General features: G+C 43.3%; 1 protein-coding gene, 1 long non-coding RNA gene, 1 other non-coding gene and 1 pseudogene across 21 annotated transcripts in view; 1 reads left to right on the top strand and 3 right to left on the bottom strand.

Moving 5' to 3' along the window:
- The window catches only part of TEX14 (testis expressed 14, intercellular bridge forming factor), a 115,819-nt gene that overhangs the window by 52,495 nt on the left and 40,151 nt on the right, over positions 1-23,173 (bottom strand). For 12 of the 18 annotated variants that reach the window (XR_013354305.1, XR_013354306.1, XM_077852482.1 and 9 more), the window contains exons 3-5: positions 9,363-9,477; positions 4,543-4,708; positions 2,890-3,026 (exon numbers count right to left, since the gene is read on the bottom strand). Coding sequence is in view for 16 of the 18 variants with exons in the window: in XM_077852482.1 (XP_077708608.1) it covers positions 2,890-3,026; positions 4,543-4,708; positions 9,363-9,477 (418 nt within the window). In the remaining 2 variants the exon portion in view is untranslated. Of the gene's footprint in view, positions 1-2,889; positions 3,027-4,542; positions 4,709-9,362; positions 9,478-9,672; positions 10,031-10,931; positions 10,946-23,173 lie in introns of those variants that run through there. The other 6 variants (XM_077852493.1, XM_077852491.1, XM_077852492.1 and 3 more) reach the window with 6 other exon arrangements.
- On the bottom strand, positions 9,792-10,005 carry LOC144287363 (small nucleolar RNA U3). The gene has a single exon (XR_013355200.1). It is a non-coding gene; the product is annotated as a small nucleolar RNA U3 (small nucleolar RNA).
- LOC144286267 (uncharacterized) overlaps positions 10,266-23,173 on the top strand; it is a 32,235-nt gene continuing 19,327 nt past the window's right edge. For both annotated transcript variants that reach the window (XR_013354308.1, XR_013354309.1), the window contains exon 1: positions 10,266-10,388. This is a non-coding gene — a long non-coding RNA (uncharacterized LOC144286267). The remainder of the gene's footprint in view (positions 10,389-23,173) is intronic.
- On the bottom strand, positions 17,783-17,955 carry LOC144287367 (small nucleolar RNA U3; annotated as a pseudogene).

Genomic DNA, 23,173 nt, shown 5'->3' with positions numbered 1-23,173 from the left:
CCGTCCCTTCCTCTCTTTAAGCTTTAAACAGGGGACAGCAACTGTTTCCAGATTTTGAAACAAAACAGATTTTGAAGTGGCAGCAATGGCAGGCTTCCCCACTGACTCCACTGATAAGGCTCCCCCTTCCCATCTGGGGCCTTCTGGCTGTGTGAGTGGCTCTTCAGAGGATAGAGCTGTTTCAGCAGCAGAATTAGCGGTTCTCCAGCAGGGACCTGGGCAACAATTGCAATAAGACCAACACTTCTTGCTCTTTTACCTCAATTTCTCAGGCCATGTCTATGTAAGTAAACTTAGCTGGGTGGAAGGAAGAAAATGGACTCCAGCTATCTACAACCATAAAGCCATCTGTTCTTCTCAATTCAGTGCTTTTATTTTCTTCCCCCCAACCAGGATCTGTGTAAATATGTATCTATGAGGTATCTTATCTGAACATGGCCCCATTCACAGATCTGAGAAGCCAATTCTTATCTCAAGGGTCCATGTGGTTTCTTTCTATTAAAAAAAGGGGATATGTGTACTTCCACTGTACTTCCCATTAAGCACTCTGTGGCCCAACCCATAAAAAAATAATGTTTCATCTAACTATAAAATAAATGCTACATCTAGATTAGTAACTGACTTTTTTAAAGTTTCTCAACACTTCACTTTGATTTTCCTTGAGGCTGGCCCATGTAGCTCCTCACCTTGAACTCAGCCCTACTGCACGACAAACTGTGAAGGGCTGGCAATAAGTGAGACAGTCACAGACCCTGCCCTCTTGGCACTGTGGAATTATATAAAATTTCTGGACATGAGCAGCCCTGGTGGCTCAGCGGTTTGGAGCTGCCTTCAGCCCAGGGTGTGATCCTGGACACCCCGGATTGAGTCCCACATCGGGCTCCCTGAATGGAGCCTGCTTCTCCCTCTGCCTGTGTCTCTGCCTCTCTCTCTCTCTGTGTCTCTCATGAATAAATAAAATTTTTAAAAAAAATTTCTGGATGTGAGAGATTCCATTTTGAAGCTCCATCTTCCTTTCTAACTAATAAACTCCTGAACTGGGCCTGAAGCAGCAACAGTTTTCCATGTAGTTGCCCATAAAATTCAACAGAACACATGGCATTCACACCATAAAACTTGGTAGGAACGTTAAGACAGAAAAGTTAACTAATGCCTACCAAGAATAGTTTCATTTGATAGCACCAATGTAATAGAGAGTAACCAAAACAACTCAAGCAGTTAACACCAGTTAGCAGAGGTCTTTTTCCCCTCTTTTCTTTTTTATCTAAGTTATATAATTACCTCCTCCTTCTTTCTCATAAAAAAAGGCTCACTTTCTCCACTTTTCTGCTTGCTACCAGATTCTGTGCTCTCTGAGTTGCAATTCTGAGACCTCAAAAAAGGCTTTTTTGTCTCTTGTTCAATTTTGCCTCCTTTTCTCAGTTGGCAGTGTTTGGTCTTATTAGAAACAGGCAAGAACACATATAAATATAATCACTACAAACTGGGGCAAGTCTCTCCAAACTCTGAATGAGGGAGCTCCACACAAGGGGAGCTGCAGGGGGAAGCAAGGAGGTGGCGGAGTTGAGCCCAGCAGGGCCTCCAACATGAGATGAGGGATTTGGAAGTTTGTTCTGATAGCTATGGGAAATGCCCTAAAGGGTTTTTAGCAGAGAGTGGCACAACTTGATTTCCATTTTTAAATGGTTGTTCTTTTTTTTTAAATATTTTATTTATTATTCATGAGCGAGACAGACAGAGAGACAGAGACACAGGCAGAAGCAGGCCCCATGCAGGGAGTCTGATGTGGGACTTGATCCCTGGTCTCCAGGATCAGGCCCTGGGCTGAAGGCGGCGCTAAACCGCTGAGCCACCCGGGCTGCCCTAAAAGATTGTTCTAAGGGCCCTCAGTTGGTTAAGCATCTGCCTTCCGCTCTGGTCATGAGCTCAGGGTCCTGGGATGGAGCCCTGAGTCTATGGCTCCCTGCTCAGCGAGGAGCCTGCTTCTTCCCCTCTCTCTCTGCCTGCCATTCTCCCTGCTTGTGTGCACTCTCTTTCTCTGTCAAATAAATATATAAAATCTTTTAAAAAAATAAATAAGAGGTTGCTTTAGATGCTGACTGGCAAGAGTGGCAGCAGCGGGGGTGGCAGTTAGGAGTAACTAGTCTTCAAGGGAATTAACTCATCTTTCCTGAGAAGCTAGTAGTATCCAGCTTATCAGAAGAGAACCAGGACTTGCTCAGGGAAGGACTGGAAGAGGGAGCCTATGAGAGTGTGACAAGTCTATCAACCCTGATTACAGAAAGTGACACCATCACCATCAGCAGAAAGGATTTTCTGCGTACAAACCCTAAGTCAATAAAGCCCTAAGAGCTAGGTAGTTGAGCATGAAAAGAAGCCTAAGGCCCACCTCCCACAGCTGTGATGGGGTTGCGGAAGGTGGGGGTGGGGGAGCTGCCCACCTAGCTAGCAGCAGATCTCTCACACTAAGTTAAAACAGCTTGAGAAAGTTAACTTAAGCATTTGTGTTCTTTTGCAATCCTAGGAATAAAAGAAGATTCTTTCCATAGTTTGGGAGATGAAAAAAAAAAAGCCAGCTAGCTGTTCTGCTGAGGACTTTTCTGCTGGGCTCCTCAGACCTGAAAAGTTCGTTCTTTGTCAACCACAGGGTGGCTCCCACTAGAGCCCGGAACTTATTTCTCTTGTGTGTTCCTGTATGCAGGGTGGCCAAAGGTGCTCCTCTGGCCACTTCTGCAGCAGTCACATCCTGTCAGCATTCACCAACTTAGAGTAGGCCAGATGCTGGACAGGACCAATGTGGAGGGAACCTTGGTGGACCACACTGTAGGGCTCATACAAGGAAGGCTGGAGTGACACCAAATATCACATTCTACCCAAGGCAGCACTCACCCCTGTATGAGACCGCCAAACCGGGGTAGGCTGCAGATGAGCCGCTGAGGGGAATCAATCTTCTTCAGGAGGTCATACGAGAAACCCTGTATGATGGCCTGCATGTGTGAGGCACAGCGCTGCATGAACTCCACCATCTGCAACACATGGTAAGAAGCGTTCAGTGCTGGGGTGAACTAAGGGCTATGCTGGCCTCCAGCCCAACTGCAACAGCTTGACACGAATGATCTGAGGAGCCAGGAAGCCCTGACAGGGAAATCTCTGGAAAGGGTAGGGCCCAGGTGATTTTTTACAGGTATGGAATGTTTCTAGGGAGATGATTTGGCAATAATTTCCTCCAACTTCCTGATTCCTCAGAAAGTTGAAAATAGAGCTACGACCCAACTATTGCACTACTGGGTATTTACCCCAAAGACATAAAGGTAGTGATCCAAAGGGGCACCTCCATCCCAATGTTTTTTTTGTTTTTTTTGTTTTTTTCTCATCCCAATGTTTATAGCAGCAATGTCACAATAGCCAAGCTATGGAAAGAGTCCAGATGTCCACTGACAGATGAATGGATGAAGAAAATGCAGTACACACACACACACACACACACACACACACACACACAGTGGAATACTATTCAGCCATCAAAAATAATGAAATCTTGCCATTTGCAACAATGTAGATGGAACTAGAGGGTATTATGCTAAGCGAAATAAGTCAATCAGAGAAAGAGTTATCATAAGATTTCACTCATATGTGGAATTTAAGAAACAAAACAGAGAAGGATCATAGGGGAAGGGAGGGAAAAATAAAACAAGACAAAATCAGAGAGGGAGACAATAGGATAACCACAGGATACAAACTGAGGATTGCTAAAAGGGAGGGGGGGTAGCAGGATGAGGTGACTGGGTAATGGGCATTAAGGAGGGCATGTGATGTAATGAGCACTGAGTATTGGACACAACTGATGAATCACTAAATTGTACCCCTGAAACTAATAATACACTATATGTTAATTGAATTCAAATAATTTTTTTTAAAAAGAAAAAAAATTTCCTCCAACTCTCTCCTTCAGCAGATGAGGAAATTAAGGCAGAAGGAGCAAAATTAGTTGTCCAAGACCAACAGCTAAAGAGGTGGGGAACCAGAGGGAGGGAACAGAACACTCTGCCCACTTCCCTTTTTCCTACATGTGCCCAGTATTGTGCCTGCATGATATTTGTTATGTTATTTAGACCTCATTCAAACAGGTCACATCTGCCAGTGTACAGCCTCAGCAAGTTATAAAATGTCAATTGGCCTCAGTTTCTGCATCTGTAAAATGAGGACAATATCAGTACCTATATGATAGAGTTGTGAAGATTACATAACTTAACATTTAATGAATTTAATTCAGAACATCTGATGCATAGTAAGTGCTAGTTAATGGTCAAAGTGGCAACTGTTCTCCCTCCTCACTGAATAGATGATCAGAAAGGTTCACCAGACTTGCCTCAAGTTTAATAGCTGGTTAACTTGCTTCAACTCAGGCCTGTGTGTCCAGGGCCAATGTCAAGGCCACTGCAAGCCCTGTGCTGTGCCCAGGATCAGCCCCTACCCCCTGGCTCCTGACTTTCAGCTCAGTGCTCTTGCTTTGGCTGTGGCTACAGAGTGGGCCCACCTTACCGCAGTGCTGCGTTCCTTCCCTGCTGTCAGGGCCCAGGTCTGCGGATTTCGACCCCTCTCGTCATGCAGTCGAAGGTCACCCCCTGCATCCAGCAGTTTGCTGAGAATCCACTGATTGCCTGAAAATGCTGCTGCATGAACAGGAGTGCTTCCATCAAAGCAGCGGCTGGAGGGGGAGGTGTTAGTATCAGTGTCCATAACACTCTTCCCTTCCACAGAGTGAGGTGGGGGGATTCAATGGGTGACATAAGGCTCCCTTTCTACAAAGGCAACCTTTGAGAGGAGGATTATAATACCACTTGTGAGGCTGTGCCAACAGAAGCCTTTTTTTTTTTTTTTTTTTTAAGATTTTATCTACTTATTCATGAGAGACACATAGAGAGAGGGAGAAACATAGGCAGAGGGAGAAGCAGGCTCTTCACGGGGAGCCTGAGGCGGGACTCAGTCCCAGGATGGCAGGTTCACACCCTGAGCTGAAGGCAGACACTCAACTGCTGAGCCACCCAGGTGTCCCCCAACAGAAGCTTTATACACATCCTCTTTTTCCACCTGTACTTCCCACCCTTCAAGATGGTATCATGTTCAATTTATCGATGAGGAAACAAAAGGGCAAAGCTGAGATTCAGAGCCAGGTATGAGTCTAGTTCCAAATCTCTGCTCCTTTTCCCATTGTCCCCTGATAGTGGCTGTTTTAAAATAATTTCTTCATGTCTGTAGTGTCCTGGGGTCAGGGTGGTGAAGCACAGCCTAACTAGAGACTATCTCTATCATGTGAGAATATCTTTATCTCCCAAATCCTACAATAGAGACCTGCAAAACCTTGGCATCAGCATCTGCAAGTCAGGGGCTCAGAGAGTTAAGCAGCTGCCTTCAGCTCAGGTCATGATCCCAGGGTCCTGAGATGGAGCCCTGAGTCAGGCTCCCCGCCGAGAGGTTCTCCCTCTGCCCCTTCCTCGGCTCATGCATGCTCACTCACTCTCTCTCTTTCTCTCACTCTTAAACAAACAAACAAACAAACAAACAAACAAATGAAATCTTAAAAGAGAAAAAAGAAGAATCTACAACTCAGGGAGGCCTGGCTGGCTCAGATAATAGAGCATGTGACTCTTGATCTCCAAGTTGTGAGCCGAGCCCCAAGTTGAAATGTAGAGATTACTTAAAAAATAAAAGCTTTGGGATCCCTGGGTGGATCAGTGGTTTAGTGCCTGCCTTTGGCCCAGGGCGCGATCCTGGAGACCCAGGATCGAATCCCACATCGGGCTCCCAGTGCCTGGAGCCTGCTTCTCCCTCTGCCTATGTCTCTGCCTCTCTCTCTGTGTGACTATCATAAATAAATAAAAATTAAAAAAAAATAAAAATAAAATAAGATCTTTTAAGAAAAGTCTCCCAGGGATGCTTGGGTGGCTCGGTGGTTGAGCCTTTGGCTCAGGGAGTGATCCTGGAGTCCTGGGATTGAGTCCCATACATTGGGCTCCCCGCATGAAGCCTGCGTCTCCCTCTGCCTATGTCTCTCTGCCTCTCTCTGTCTCTCATAAATTAATTAATTAATTAATTGATTTTTAAAAAAGTCTCCCAGTTCCAGACCCCCGGTTCTCTTGGTCAAAGGCAACTACTGTTACATATTTTTGTACGCTTTCAGAAATGTTCTCTGTGTATACGTGTAGGAATAAGAATATGCTATATAGGGACAGCTGGGTGGCTCAGCGGTTGAGCGTCTGCCTTCAGCTCAGGGTGTGATCCTAGAGTCCCAGGATCGAGTCCCACATCAGGCTCCCTGCATGGAGTCTGCTTCTCCCTCTATGTCTCTGCCCCAACATCCCATCTCTCATGAATAAATAAAAATCTTCTTAAAAAAAGAGAGAATATGCTATATAAATTTTTCTGCATTTACATTTTTCCACTTAGTATATCTTGGAGAAATTTCCACAAGACAACATATAAGCCATCGCCATTGTTTTTAACAGCTGTATAGTATTCAAATGTATGTACCATAATTTAGCTAATGAGCCACTGGAATATTTGTCAAAAATACAGACTGTAAGAGTATACCCCAGACTAAATAGAATTGCAAGCATGAGGCCCAGGAATGCGTGCTTTTTACAAGTTCTCCAGGTAATGCCAACAAGGCTGGCCTACACCCTCTTGACATCTCATTGTGAGCTCTGTCCTATTGCTAGGTCAGTCTCCTATCACACACTGCACTATATGAGCCAAAATATCCTCCTAGAAGTTAAAACTAGAGGCCTGCAGAGTGCTTTGGCAACCCAGAGACATGTTTCATTTGGTCTACACAGTGTTTTAAAAAGGAATTTAAAATAATGGACATGAAGCACCTGCATGGCTCAATAGGTTAAGCGTCCAACTCTTGATCTCAGCTTAGATCTTGATCTCAGGGTTGTGAGTTCAAGCCCTGTGTTGGGTTCCATGCTAGATGTGGAGCCTACTTAAAAATAAATAAACAATAAATTAATAACGGATAATATTTAACATTTGGAAGGTTTCACATTAAAAATTGGGATTTTCAGCCTCTTGGAAATTTAGAAGACCTAGCCTTACTGGCTCCCTTTCCTACCCAAGAGCGACAAATGTGCCTAACCCTTCTTAGAGCCTGTGCCCATTGACTCCACTCGGTCCTGCAGGCATCTGACTTTGTGAGTTCAACAGGTCCCTGCTGTCACAGAATCTCCTCTGAGCACTTAGTAATACAACCTCCCCCCAGAAATTTCCCTTCATCTTGATCAGAAGATATTTTTTAAGTCACATGAAAATGGTCATTTCACAAAATACAAAACCAAGGGGTTTGCCTTCCTCCCTTTGACAATATCCTTTCATACCACCCCCTGGCATCATTAGGACTTCTAAAAAAAGGTAAATCAAACTGAGTTCTTAAGGCCTGGCTCCTGGTCTCAGCTCTAATCAGTAACGCACCATTATAGACCAGTCACTTAAATTTTCTGGGCCTCGGCTCCCTAACCTGGAATATTAAATGTTTGAATGATTTGAACTTTAAAGAATCCAGCTCTAAGCCTCTACAAAATAGACCTAATTGCAAATGACTAGAAAATACTGTATTTTTTAAAGATTTTATTTATTCATAGAGACACAGAGAGAGAGAGGGGTGGGGGGCAGAGGCACAGGCAGAGGCAGAAGCAGGCTCCACGCAGGGAGCCCGATGTGGGACTCGATCCAGGGTCCCCAGGATCAAACCCCGGGCTGCAGGTGGCGCTAAACCGCTGCGCCACCAGGGCTGCCCGAAAATACTGTATTTTTGCTGAGAATTCCAGGGATTCCCAATGTGGCCTCCTACAACACTGTTACCTACAAACAAGGGTGAGACAACCCTTTCTTTCTGAGCTTTGAAATTAAACATTAATACAGGACAGGAGAGTGTGAGTCTAGAATAAAACAGCAAAATGTTCACTGCATTAATTTATGTCTGGGTTACAGAATTCTAATACCATTTGGTGTTTTTTCTTTATACTTTTGCGAGCTTAAATGTTTCTTCCACTAAGCAAACAACCTTAAAAAAAAAAAAACCTCCAAAATCTTCTGACATTAATACTTTTTCTTTTTTAATTTTCTTTTTTAATTTTTATTTATTTGACAGGGAGAGAGAGAGTACACAAGTAAGCAGAGTGGCAGGCAAAGGGAGGAGAAGCAGGCTCCCTGCTGAGCAGAAAGCCCTGGATCCCAGGATCCTAGGATCCTGTGAAGGCAGATGCTTAGCCAACTGAGCCACCCAGGCACCCCAATACCTTTTCTTTTTTTTTTTTTTTTTTAAAGATTTTATTTATTTATTCATGACAGTCACACACACAGAGAGAGAGGAAGAGACATAGGCAGAGGGAGAAGCAGGCTCCATGCAGGGAGCCCGACGTAGGATTCGATCCCGGGTCTCCAGGATCGCGCCCTGGGCCAAAGGCAGGCGCCAAACCGCTGCGCCACCCAGGGATCCCTACCTTTTCTTTTTAAAGTACATTAACAGGGCCTCCTCATGTAAGATGAGAATGCTATTTTATGATTGTATTCTGGAATTCCTGTGAAAATCAGCTAGAATCATGTAAATGTTCAAAACCTATTTCTGGCTCTGTCCAATAGGAACTGTAAAAATATCTGCTCTCCCCTCCTCCAGGAGGTGCTTTTGAGGATCAAGTGAGCTGGTGCCTGGAAAAGCCCTAGGAAAAGCAAAAGTGTTACAGTGTTCCATACTAAAAGTTGGCCCAACTGTTAAACAGATTCTTTTGGACCACAATTACAAGAGCAAGGCAAGTCATCCTCTTTTTTTTTTTTTTTTTTAAGATTTTATTTATTTATTTGAGAGTGAGACAGAGAATGAGAGGGCACAATCAGGGGGAGTGGCAGGGGGAGGGGAGAAGCAAGCTCCCTACTGAGCAGGGAGCCCTCCCCCCAATCTCAGGATTATGATCTGAGCCAAAGGCTTAATTTAACGGATTGAGCCACACACAGACCCCAAAGAAAGTCATCCTGAAAAAGTGATGCCCAGTATATTAATGAACTTGGTTGGTGGTTATGTTAAACTGCTTAAATGAACATGCAAATCATAACTTGGCGTGGAAATATGCAAACTGTACTATTTAAAAAGTAACCAATTAATTAAGCTCCACTTATTACCACTGGGCCTAGTAAAACTCCTCAGAAAACTTTATTAGCAGTTAAAAGTACGTTTCAACATAGCTATGCAACTAGTATTTCATTAAAATAAGTTAGTAAAGGCTCTTTTAATATCTTCTCAAACTATTTTCCAAATGACCCAACTCATTTTAAAAGCAGCATTCTCTAGATACCGATATTATACTTACTGATTTGGATCTGATCCATAATCCACCAGAACATCAACTAATTTCGAAAGGCCTAATAATGCTGCAACAAAAAGTGCAGTCTGGCCCAGGGAATTAACCGCATCAACATAGATTCCTGCAAAACAAATGCAAGAATCAATGCGAATATCAAAAGACTTACTGAAATAAAACTAGATAAACTCATATCATAATACAAACTAAAATTCCTACATGTTTAGTACTATAAGCTTTTCCTAAAGGCCCAAAGAACACCTTAGTTAACCCCAAAAGCATAAAGAAGCTGCCGTACAAGCGGGACACAATAACCAACCTTAGTATCTTAAAATGTGAGTACGTTAACCCACCAACAACCTCACCGCACGTCCTGAGAAATTTAAAATACCTCCTCTTCCCCTTCAAACTGTTTTTGGGAACGAAAAAAAAGAAGAAACCACTCAGACTGCGTTCTCTCCCTCTTACTCCTCCAACGGAAGAGAAGAACGATCATCAATTGCAATTGGCAGTTGCATAAGCAACACCAAAAGCAGGCTTCACGCTCAGAAGAGAACACTGCGCCTCCTCCTCGTGGTTTCGGGTACCCTACACGTTCAGAGAAACTTCTCTAGTAACAAACTATAGAAATGATCCCTGAAAGTATAGTCTTAGCCACACACCCCCCGACTTTCCGAAGTGGAAGAAACTCACACACATTACACTAATGGTGATTTTTCCTAACATCACTAACTTCCCTAAATGTAAATTAGCAAGTGTTTTCCAAAAAAATTGTTCCGTTACCAAAGTTGGACAAAGCGTTTTTTAATATGCTGCGTTTCAAAAGACATTTCAAGTTATCACTTTAATTAACATACTCCTGATAAGCCGCCAATCGCAGGGCATTTTCCCACTCACCCCTCCCACCCTGTTGCCGGGCAGTTCCGCCTCCTCAGGTTTACGTAGACCCTGACGACTACAAAACGCGCCGGAACTTCAGCACAATCCTCAGTTTAGACCGACGGTGAAAGTGAGGAGTCCTTTCGCGGAAGAAACGTAAGTGGATGATGAAACCGATGACCCAAAGCCAAAGACTTAGATTCACAAAGCACTCCTGGTTTTTAAACTTAATCCCGTGATCTAAATACCAGATTTTTTTTAACAAATCAAAGAATTATTTAATAAGTATGTTTAAATAAGCAGAATACATAATTCTGCTTAAAGCTTCAGGAGCCCTCAGCTCTTGGTATAAAGACAAAACTCCCTGTTGGGCTGGCTGAGAGACAGGGGCCCCCAAAATGGCGGACGTCTCAAATTGGGTCAAGATGGCTGATCTTCCCGCCAAAGCAGCCATGACCAGCACGTCATCTCCAGTAAATCGAAGCCTAGATGGGAAACCGAAACTTTCCATCTGGGACTTTCCAGCCAGGGACCACCCCCATCGTCTCGGCCACCTCTCCGAGTCACCTCTCCGAGTCACGTAACCTCGCCCGGGAGCGCTCCCCATTAAAGCACTCGGGCCTACTGCCTGGCCCTGCCGTTTTTATCATCTCTCCCCCGTTCATTTGGAAAAAAAACCTAACACTCCCCATAGCTTACCGGGACGTCCATGGTGTGACCCACACACCTGATAGCTCTCCAGCCTTCTTTTGCACCAAATTCCCTCTCACTTCAGCCATACTGAACTTCCAGCCCTTTTACTCACCACATTCCCTTCTGTCTCAGAGCCTTTGCACAAGCTGTTCCCTTGGCCAGGAATTCTCTCTCAATCCCTTCTCCAACTTAACTTCCACTTCATCATTTTGACATTTGTCCAAGTGTCATTGTCTCAGAGAACCCTTCTCTGACCTTAACCAGATACTCTTCTCTGTGATTATTTGATTAATGCCTGCTCTTTGCATGAGACTAAATCTCGGAAGGGCAGAGACTATGAAATTACCTTGTATACCCACAATATCCCAAACACGTGGTACTAAATGAATGAATCTCCTGTCTTCTGCCTGCCTCCATACACCTGAAGCAAGCTAATTTGTAAAATCGCAGATTATTCATTCTTGACATGAACACCATTTAGGGAAGTTGACTGGTTAATCCCTGGGGCTCACAAAGTAAAAAATTAAGGACCTCCCAAGGCTTAAGGAAACACTTAGGGGGGCAATAAGCAGTAATTTAGAAGATACAGATGGCTGCAGAGAAATTGGTTGAAAAACCCTGTCCCCACAATTTACATAACAGCCTTTCGGTGATTTCCTAGTAGAAAACATTTATTCATTAATTTACTCATTCAAAAAATACTTATTTCAGGGCAGCCCATGGTAGTCATGTTGTGACTGATATAAAGGTTATCAATATAAGTCCCCCAAGAAGTGACATAGTACAAAAACTGACTTAAACATAAAGAGGGGATCCCTGGGTGGCTCAGCGGTTTAGCACCTGACTTTGACGCAGAGCGTGGTCCTGGAGTCCTGGGATCGAGTCTCACATCGGGCTCCCTGCATGGAGCCTGCTTCTCCCTCTGCCTGTGTCTCTGCCTCTCTATCTCATGAATAAATAAAATCTTAAAAAAAAAAAAAAAAGTAAAGAGATCAGGGTTCAAGTGTGGAAGTCCTAATAATAACCCTTTTTAGCCTGGAGCCTTCAGATGAGTCAATCACCTAATCTCTAGGTCTCTTAGGAAGCAAGACCTGGTATCGATAATGACGTGTGCCAGGCACTGTTCTAACTTAATCCTCACAACAGTATAGTACAATAGGAGGAAGATACTATTATCACTATTTTATGGATAGAAAAACCAAGGTGTAGAGAGGATAAGCAATTTGCCAGAGATCACACAACAATCTGGCTCCAGAGTCCCTGCACTACAACAGACTGTCACTGTCTCCCTCTAATACTAATTCCTCAGTCTTGCTGCTCAGAATTGCAGAAGGCTTTAGTAATTAAATAATGCTGTCCACAGCATTAAACACAAAGGGGAGATAAAGTATTAATTTCTGAGAGCAGGAAACCTAGATAGCTGTGGAAGTGGAATGATGGGATGTAAAGGGAATGAGAGGGTAAAACAAATAATGTGTGTTTAGGAAGGATGGGTATTTCACCCTACTCTGCAATATTCAATAAACCAACATAAAATAGTGCCTAAGTTGAAATTGTGGAAAAACATAAACTTGCTTTGAAGCTTGAAAAACAATAAAAAATGAGAAAACACTCAGAGCTGGAGAAGAGGTGGAAAAACAGACACTTTCCTAAATGCAGTTAGGACTGTGAAGTGTTATAATGCTTTTGGAAAGCGATATGGCAATATCTATGAAAAGCTGGACCCAGAAACCCTACTTTGAATATTAAAAACCCATTATGTAGGGGCACCTGGGTGGCTCAGTTGGTTAAGCATCTGTCTCTAGCTCAGGTCATGATCTCAGGTTCCTGGGATCGAGCTCGGCATGGGGCTCCCTGTTCATCGGGAATTGGACTAGAGATGAATAGGATGCACTGTTAAAAAGGAAAAGTAAGAATGTATATAGTAAAGCAGATTTTGTAAAGATAGATTAGTTGTATCTATCCATCTATTTATCTTTGATTCCTCTGGTTAAAATAACCTCATATTACTTTTGTAATAAAACATTTTTAAGTGAGGGATGCAGTCAGCTAAGCAATGACTCTTGCTTTTGGCTCAAGTCGTGGTCTCAGGGTCATGAGATCAGCAGGGAATTTGCTTAAGATTCTCTCTCTGCCCCTCCCCTTCTCTAAAAATAAATATTTTTTTAAAAACACATTTAAAAAATAAAAAAATTTTAAGGGAAAAAATATATTTTAAAGGTCACTCAAAGGAAGCATGTTCTACACATTTCCTGAGACAAAAGGAGTTTCCAGTGTCTTCTAAAAGTCATGAACTCAGGTGGAACAGTGAGACTAGAAAAGTGATAATCCGGGGCACCTGGATGGCTCAGCTAAGTGTCTGCTTCAGCTCAGGTCATGATCCCAGGATCCTGGGATGGAGCCCTATGTTGGGCTCCCTGCTCAGTGGGGAATCTGTCCCTTTCCCTCTGCCCCTTCCCCTGTTTTGTGCTCTTGCTCTCCCTCTCAAATAAATAAAATAGATTTTTAAAGATTTTATTTATTCATGAGACAGAGAGACAGAGACACAGGCAGAGGGAGAAACAGGCTCCATGCAGGCAGCCTGATGTGAGACTCGATCCCGGAACTTCAGGATCACACACTGAGCCAAAGGCAGACGCTCAACCGCTGAGCCACCCAGGTGTCCCTCAAATAAATAAAATCTTAAGAAAAAAAGGGTTATAATGCAAATTTTAAGAACAGAGCTGGGCTACTGACAAGTGAAACTGAAAAGAGAAAACAGTGGTGTTACTCGCTGGCATCAGAACTGATGTACAGAATATAATGAAGCAGCAGCATTATACACTAATAATGAAACTAGCCACATCTGTCAGAATGGCTAAAATCAACACAAGAAACAACAGGTGTTGGCAAAGGATGTGGAGAAGGAACCCTTCTGCACTGTTGGTGTTAATGCAAACGGGTGCAGCCACTCTGGAAAATAGTATGGAAGTTCCTCAAAAAGTTTATAAAGGAGCTACTCTACAACCCAGCAATCCCACAACTGGGTATCTACCTAAAGAATACAAAAACATGGGCAGCCTGGGTGGCTCAGCGATTTAGCGCCGCCTTCAGCCCAGGGGATTGAGTCCCATGTCAGGCTCCCTGCATGGAGCCTGCTTCTCCCTCAGCCTGTGTCTTGTCTCTCTCTCTGTGGCTCATGAATGAATAAATAAATACTTAAAAAAAAAAAGAATACAAAAACACTAATTAAAAGGGATACATGCACCCCTGTTTATTGCAGCATTAGTTACAATAGCCAAGACATGGAAGCAGCCCAGGTATCCAATGATTGATGAATGGATAAAGAAGATGTGGGGTGTGTGCATATATATATATATATATATATATATGAAATATTATTCATTCATAAAGAAGAATGAAATCTAGAATGCCTGTGGCTGTCGATTAAGTGTCTGCCTTTGGCTCTGGTCATAATCCCAGGGTCCTAGGATCAAGTCCGGAGTCAGGCTCCCTGCTCAGTGGGGAGTCTGCTTTTCCCTTTGCCCCTCCCCCCTGGTTGTGACGTCTCTCTCAAATAAGTAAATAAAATATTTAATTAAAAAAAAAAAGGAAATCTTGCCATTTACAACAACTTGGAGTATAATGTTAAGCTAAATAAGCCAGTCAGAAAAATACTAATACCCTATGATTTCACTCACATGCAGGTCCTAGGAAACAAAACAAGTTGGGACCCTGGGCGGCTCAGTAGTTGAGCATCTGCCTTCAGCTCAGGTCGTGATCCAGGGGTCCTGGGATTGAGTCCTGCATCAGATTCCCCACAGGGAGCCTGCTTCTCCCTCTGCCTCTATGTCTCTACCTCTCTCTCTTTCATGAATAAATAAAAAAACTACAAAGGGGAAAAAAAAAGAGACAAAGAAACAGACTCTTAACTATAGAGAACACACTGATGATCACCAGAAGGGAGGTGGAGGGGGGAATGGTGAAATAGGAGATGGGGATTAAAGAGTGCACTTGTGATGAGCACAGGAGTGAATGGAGTTCTCCGTATCAGTACTGTACTGTACTACTGAAACTAATATGACAATGTATGCTAACTGGAATTAAAATAAATACATTTAAAAAGATATCCTAATTCAGTGCTTAAAGTGAGGAAGCTTACAAGGTAGTAACATGAGAATTTTTTTCCCCATGAAACAAAGAGTGGTGCAAAGCAATAAGCAATAAAATGATCAGTTAAACTATAGAATACACTGCCTAAAGTTTTGGCAATAAAAAAAATTTTATGAAATTTTCAAGGACTTAGAAACATGAGTGTCCTGGTATGCCTGGGTGGCTCAGTGGTTGAGCGTCTTCTGGCTTTGGCTCAGGTCATGAGATTGAGTCCTGCATCAGGGTCCCCACAGGGAGCCTGCTTCTCTCTCTGCCTATGTCTCTGCCTCTCTCTATGTCTCCATGAATAGATAAATCTTAAAAAAAAAACAACATGAGTGTCCAAGTTCAAAGACCCCACTAGTACACATCACAATAGAGGTAAACAGATTTATGCTGAAGAGTGAGAAGAAGACCACTTCACATAGAAAAATCAACAATCCTAATAGCATCAGGGTTCTCAATAACAAGATTAAAGCTAAAATACAACAATGATAGGATAGCTTCAAATCCTGGGGGAAATTTATTTCAACCTAGAATTTTGTGCCTTCCAAATTACCAAGCAGGTATGAGGATGGGGGCGGAAAACACTTCAGATTTTCATTTTTTTTTTTCATATTTCAAAGTAATTACCTTCAGTGCACCCTTTTTCTTTGTTTCAGTAAAATGTAAGAATGGACTAAGATAGAGGAGTGGAATCTAGAAAAGACGAGTTGCAACCCAAGCTAAGGGAATTCCCAAAATGGTGGCTAAGAGAAAATCATGAGCTCAAGTTGTTTTGGAAAGAGAGGTTCAGCTTGGAGCAGAAGAGTAGAGAAATGGCTTCAATAAAATATCAAAACCAAGAGATTATAAATTTGATACTAAAAAAATGAAAGTGTTCTAAAGAATTATTAGAATGGCAAGAGTTCATTGATTTACATAAAACTAAAAAAGTGTCCATTTTATTTTTTTAAGATATTTTATTTATTTTAAGATTTTATTTATTTATTCATTAGAGACACAGAGAGAGAGAGACAGAGACACAGGCAGAGGGAGAAGCAGGCTCCATGCAGGAAGCCCCACGTGGGACTCAATTCCAGGTCTCCAGGATCACACCCTGGGCTGAAGGCGGCACTAAACCGCTGAGCCACCTGGGCTGCCCAAGGTGTCCATTTTAACTCCAGGTAGTCTGAAACTAGATTTGCCAACTTTGCAGCTCCTGCCAGAAGTCTGTTTCTTAAAGGAGAGATTTTTCAGACTTTGAGCCCAAGACTTTGAGCTCCCAGGGACTGTGGATACCTTTTTCATCTCTAAAGGCAGTAGGTACTCCTGGGTCCTTTCATAGCTGTTAACAGTGGAGGTGCTGCACCAAAGCTTTCAGCTCTCTCCCATAGGGTCTGTAAGCATGAGAACCCTGGATCTGTGGACAAAGTCCAGTGCAATAATGCTGAGATTGGTTGTAAATCATTTTACCTGGAAATAACCAAATTACTTAAGTGGGTATGTGATTATACTCAGATTCATCTGGGCATTCTGTGGAAAGTATAAAAATAAAGATGGAAAAGGAATGGAAATGCTGTCAGGAGGAAGACATCTTTAATTCTCATCCCTCCCTTCTTTCATTCATTCAATAACAGAAAAACAACAATGCTGGGAGCACCTGGGTGGCTTATATGGTTAAGGGTCTGCCTTCTGCACAGGTGATGATCTCCAGGTCCTGGGATCCAGCCTAGCAGGGAGCCTGCTTCTCCATCTCCCTCATTCTCTCCCCCTGCTTGTGCTCTCTCAAATGAATAAAAACAAAACAAAACTCTGGGGTGCCTGAGGCCCAGTTGGTTAAGCAAACCAACCCTTGATTTCAGCTCAGGTCTTGAGATAGAGCCCCTCATGTGGAGTCCACTTAAGATTCTCTCCCTACCCTCCTTTAAAAAAAAAAAAAAAGCAAAAAGCAACTCAAGATTATATCACATTGCTCAAGATAAACTGAAGAAGGCCCAAACAAGGGCAATCCCGGTGGCGCGGCGGTTTGGTGCCGCCTGCAGCCTGGAGTGTGATCCTGGAGACCCTGGATCGAGTCCCACATCAGGCTCTCTGCATGGCGCCTTTTCCCTCTGCCTGTGTCTCTGCCCCTCTCTCTGTGCCAATAAATAAATAAAATCTTAAAAAAAAAAAAAAAAAAAAAAAGGCCCAAACAAGACACAGGGAGTTCCTTGAAGAAAAGAAGAGGGACACCCTGGGTGGCTCAGTGGTTGAGCATCCACCTTTGGCTCGGGTTGTGATCCCGGGGTTCCGGGATCGTGTCCGGCATCCAGCTCCCCACAGGGAGCCTGCTTGTGTCTCTGCCTCTCTCTATCTGTGTGTCTCACGAATAAATAAATGAAATCTTGAAAAGAAAAGAAAAAAGAAAAGAAAAAGCTTCACATGCCAAAAGAAAAAAGGAACAACTATTTTTTAAAAATATTTTTTATTTATTCATAGAGACAGAGAGAGAGGCAGAGACACAGGCAGAAGGAGAAGCAGGCATCATACAGAGAGCCTGATGTGGGACTCGATCCAGGGTCTCCAGGATCACGCCCTGGGCTGCAGGCAGCGCTAAACCACTGCACCACTGGGGCTGCCCAGGAACAACTATTTTTAAAAAGATGTTATTTATTCATGAGAGACACAGAGAGAAAGAGGCAGGCAGAGCTGCTTACAGAGCAAGGTTAATAAAATGCCTTCAATTAAACCAAGGGAAAACACAAGCCCCTCAGACAGTGTGTCTCTCTTGTCCCTTAATCCCCCAAAGAGGAAAAGAACTCTCATCAAGGGGAAATGAGCAGCTAGCTTCTCTTCCTCATGGTTTTGGGTACTCAACACATTCAGAGATACTTCTCTAGTAATAAACTATAGACATGATCCCTGAAAGTATAGTCTACTTTGAACTTGCAGCTTCCGTTGGCAGCCAGAGTCTTAACTAATGAATGGCAAGATAGTTGCCCTATTTCTGATTCTACTGGAAAAAGAGAGAGGTTTTATAATACAATCTTTCAAATACTATCACTTAAAAACACATTATAGTGTTTTAAGTGGAAATTCAAGATTTTAAAAAAATTTATAGTCATGCTCAATTAACATAATACTGAATGACAGCCAATCATAGCCTACATCTTTATTTTTTTTAATCTCATTAGATTTATTTTTTTCAAACAATACTGAATGTAATTTATTTTTTTTAATTTATTTTTTATTGGTGTTCAATTTACTAACATACAGAATAACCCCCAGTGCCCGTCACCCATTCACTCCCACCCCCCGCCCTCCTCCCCTTCCACCACCCCTAGTTCGTTTCCCAGAGTTAGCAGTCTTTACGTTCTGTCTCCCTTTCTGATATTTCCCACACATTTCTTCTCCCTTCCCTTATATTCCCTTTCACTATTATTTATATTCCCCAAATGAATGAGAACATATAATGTTTGTCCTTCTCCGACTGACTTACTTCACTCAGCAGCCTACATCTTTAAAGTCTAGGAGACATTCCCTCCACAGTTCTAGTAAAGCAGCCTCACCCCTGAAAGCAAAAGGAAATGACAGGCCTTGGCCTTTGCTAGTGAGAAGCAAGCTGATTCAAGTGATTAATAAACATTAGCAGTTGTGTGAAATGGCTGTCCTAAGAGTTTGGCTTTCAAATGCTGGTAGGGACAGGGCATCATGACTATGGCAGGGAGAGGATCTGGGTGGCTGAGAACCAATGCCTGAAAACAAAGCCTTTGGGATTCTTACCATACTTTTGTTCACATTTTTTTGAGTAGGTGTGTGTGTGTGTGTGTGTGTGTGTGTGTATTTTTGAAAGCTCTATGGCCAATGTGGGGCTTGAAACTTGCAACCCTGAGATTAAGAGTTGCATGCTTTACAGACTGAGCCAGCCAGGTACCTCACCTTTCAAGTTTTTTTTTTTAAGACTTTATTTATTTATTCATTCATAGAGATGCAGAGAGAGAGAGAGAGTAGCAGAGACACAGGCAGAGGGAGAAGCAGGCTCCACGCAGAGAGCCCGACGCGGGACTCGATCCAGGGTCTCCAGGATCACGCCCCGGGCTGCAGGCGGCGCTAAACCACTGCGCCACAGGGGCTGCCCATCTTTCAAGTTTTTAAAATAAAACTAGTTGTTCGGTGAAGTTGACATTATTTTGAAAGAGGATTTTGCCTGCCTCCATTTTGACCTCAAACTTTTTTTTTCTAAGATTTTAAAGATTTTAAGTAATCTCTCCACCCAATATGAGGCTCAAACTTACAACCTAGAGATCAAGAATCACATGCTCTGACTGAGCCAGCCACGCACCCATGACCTCAAAGTTCTTTTTTTTTTTTTTTTTTTGTAGATTTTATTTATTTATTCATGAGAGACAGAGAGAGAGGCAGAGACACAGGCAAAGGGAAAAAAGCAGGCTCCCTGTGAGGAGCCCGATGGCAAGACTCGATCCCAGGACCCCAGGATCACAACCAGAGCCAAAGGCAGACGCTCAACCACTGAGCCACCCAGGCACCGTGACCTGAAACTTTTTAATTAAGTTTTTTGTTTTGGTTTATCTCTTAACTCAGGCAAAAGACCCTGCAGAAAAACATATACCCTGTTGGGAATCAAAACTACTTCCTCAAGCAACAAGGATTGCCCTGAGCCAGTAAGACCCCACCCAGGATTGATTCCACAACAATAATCCATTTAACCTTCACTGCCTACCTGCATGTACCCACCCACCTTTGCCCTCCATTTTCCTTATATAAACCTGGAAGTATTGGGGGCATTTTGGAGATCTTAGACAAGTCTTAGACACTAGTTTGCTGTCTTCCCAGTGTTGGCCTCACTTAAATTCCTTTCTTGTTCTACTACCACTTGTTTCTCTGCCTTTGGGTTTTGTCAGTGACAAGTGGCTGAACCAGGGTCTGTTTGGGACCCCTCACAGCCAGATGTTCTTGCACCCCTCATATCCCTGCGTACTAACTACAACTTGAGTGCCAACTCAACAATATTTACTATTTATTGAGGGCTTGCCAGGTACCAGGTGTTATTCTAAATGTTATTCTAAATTAGATAAGTGCGGGATCCCTGGGTGGCGCAGTGGTTTAGCGCCTGCCTTTGGCCCGGGGCGCGATCCTGGAGACCCGGGATCAAATCCCACGTCGGGCTCCCGGTGCATGGAGCCTGCTTCTTCCTCTGCCTGTGTCTCTGCCTCTCTCTCTTTCTCTGTGTGCCTATCATAAATTAAAAAAAAAAAAAAAAAAAAATTTTAAATTAGATAAGTGCAATTGTTAATCATCCCAGTTTTATGGATGGAGAAACTAAGAGACAGAAAGATTAGGTAACTTGCCAAAGGTCATAAAGCTGTTAGATTGGGACGCCTGGGTGGCTCAGTGGTTGGGCATCTGCCTTTGGCTCAGGGCATGATCCCAGAGTCCTGGGATCGAGTCCCACATCAGGCTTCCTGCATGGAGCTTGCTTCTCCCTCTGCCTATGTCTCTGCCTCTCTCTGTGTGTCTCTCATGAATAAACAAATAAAATCTTAAAAAAAAAAAAAGTTAGATAGCAGAGCTGGTTGGTTACTTAACCATTATCCTACTTCATCCCACTTTGCTATGTTTGCTATTATCCCACTTTGCTATGTACTAGGTACTGGGCATACAGAGGTATGAGGTGAGTAAAGGTCCCCACTCTCACACTGAGCTTACATTCTAGTGAGGGAGAAATATGACAGCAACAAATACTTAAGAGCCAGATAATGAGGCATGCCAAGGACATGTTGAAACAGAGTGAGATTGATGGCTACTTTAGATTTGGGTGGTCAAAGAAGGCCTCTCTTTTGAGATTACATTTTACACAGAGAAAGCTAATGCAAGGGCAGCCCCGGTGGTGCAGTGGTTTAGCGCCGCCTGCAGCCCGGGGTGTGATCCTGGAGACCCTGGATCGAGTCCCACATCCGGCTCCCTGCTTGGAGCCTGCTACTCCCTCTGCCTGTGTTGTGTCTCTGCCTCTGTGTCTATGAATAAATTAAAAATCTAAAAAAAAAAAAAAAAAAAAAAACCTAATGCAAATACTTAAAGAAGGGAACAAAGTAGTATGTTCTGGCAACTTGGAGACAGCTGGAGAGTATAAGGGTCTGAGGAAGAAGGGAGGTATAGACAGGGGCCAGATATCTGCGAGTTTTCTAAGCAAGGATGAGGGCAAAGGAGTCTGGATTTTAAGTGTGAAGGGAAGCCACTGAGAGGTTTAAAGCTGTGGAAACCAGTTTTGACGCCACTGCCTTAGGTGTCTGTGGGAGAGATTATGGTGGCTTGCATTGGGTATATGTAGCAAGGAAGAAAGAGAAATTGGGTTATTCTGGAAGTCGAGTCAATAGGTCACACTGATGGACTTGCTGAGGGTGGGTGACGGAAAGAGGTTTCAAAGGTGTTAAGTTGGTTTGTGCCTGGAACAACTCGGTGGACAGTGCTGCTAACAGAAGACTGAAGAAGAAACAGGGATTTCACATCTAAGGGAAGGGCTTTTTCAGAATAGGGAAAGGGAGCATTCAACCACTCTTCTTGTTTTATCTAATTTAACCCTTGCAATAATCCCATGTGTTGATGCTATTCTTTTTTTTTTTAAAGATTTATTTATTATTTATGATAGACATGGAGGAGGGGCAGAGACAGGAGGAGGGAGAAGCAGGCTCCATGCCGGGAGCCTGAGGTGGGACTCGATCCCGGGACTCCAGGATTGTGCCCTGGGCCAAAGGCAGGCGCTAAACCGCTGAGCCACCCAGGGATCCCTGTTGATGTTATTCTTACTACATCTACCTATGTTAGAGGGACAGACTTAGTTAAGAAATGTCCCCAGAACCCACAGCTAGTAAATAGCAAACCAATGAGTCAACTCCAGAGCATACACTTACCTTACAGCCCCCAACCTTTAAAGATGACCAAAAACTAATTTAGGTCTCAAAGTGAAAACCTGGGCAATGTAGATCCAAAAGGAGAAAATCAAGGAAGAAATACATGGTACGTGGTAGCTAGAGTAGAAGAAAGAGAAATTAACTGTGATCTGGGGAGGTACTTCCAAGACCAGGAAGTAATCTCAAGGCTTCAACAGCAGGAAAGGAAAAGAGGCACACTTTCAAGGGGTGACTTTCTTCTTTCCTTCTCTATTTTCTTTTAGCTTTTATTTATTTAAGCAATCTCTACATCCACTGTGGGCATTCAACTCACAATCCCAAGATCAAGAGCCACATGCTTTTCCGACTGAGCCAGCCAGGCACCCTTTTTAAAATTATTTTTAAATAATCTCTAGACTCACAACCTTGAGATTGACGGACGTATGCTCTACCAACTTAGCCATAGTGGCACCGCTCTTTCCTTCTTTATTCTCATCTCTCCTACTTTTCCTCACCAGCCTCCGTCAGCAATGATTTTGCCTCACACTTGGCACAGAACTAGAAGCTATCAGTTGAAAAACCCTCACTATGGTCTCATTACATGGATGAACTGTCTGCATCTGCACTCTACATCAACTCTGGCAGACTCAAAGACCTGCCCCTGGTGCTGCTCTCTGCTAAATCCCAATTTCCTCTGCTCTACCCAGTCCTTCCATCTGCACTCAGACTTGTTCTCCTATCTTTAATTCTCCCATCTTCCTATCTACATCCCACACCCTCACTCCCTCCCCCAACTCCTCAAATGAATATCTGACTCTATTGTTCATGACAGCTTGATCTTCTGGGAGCTCTTTCCACCCAGTGGCAAGCCCTCATATCCTTTCATTGATCAGCCCAACCCAAACCAGTTTCTGTCTCTACCACAAGACCAATAAAGTTGGGGCCGCGTGGGTGGCTGCATCGGTTGGGCGTTTGCCTTTGGCTCGGGTTGTGGTCCCAGGGTCCCGGGGGGCCTGGGATGAGGCCCCACATTGGGCTCCCTGCTCGGTGGGGAGCCTGATTCTCCTTGTCCCTCTGCAACTCCCCCTTCTTGTGCTCACTCGTTCTCTCAAATAAATAAATAAAATAAAAAATTTAAAAAGACCAATAAAGTCATCACTAAATGCTGTGGATACCTATCTGCATCTTAATCTCTCATATGCTTTTTATATATCTCTCCGTCCCACTTTCCTTCCTTGGCTTTGATCA

Source organism: Canis aureus, chromosome 16, assembly GCF_053574225.1.
Source record: "Canis aureus isolate CA01 chromosome 16, VMU_Caureus_v.1.0, whole genome shotgun sequence".
In the NCBI taxonomy this organism is placed as follows: domain Eukaryota; kingdom Metazoa; phylum Chordata; class Mammalia; order Carnivora; family Canidae; genus Canis; species Canis aureus.
Note: the sequence above shows the minus strand (reverse complement) of the source record. Positions and strands in the feature narration are given on the sequence as shown.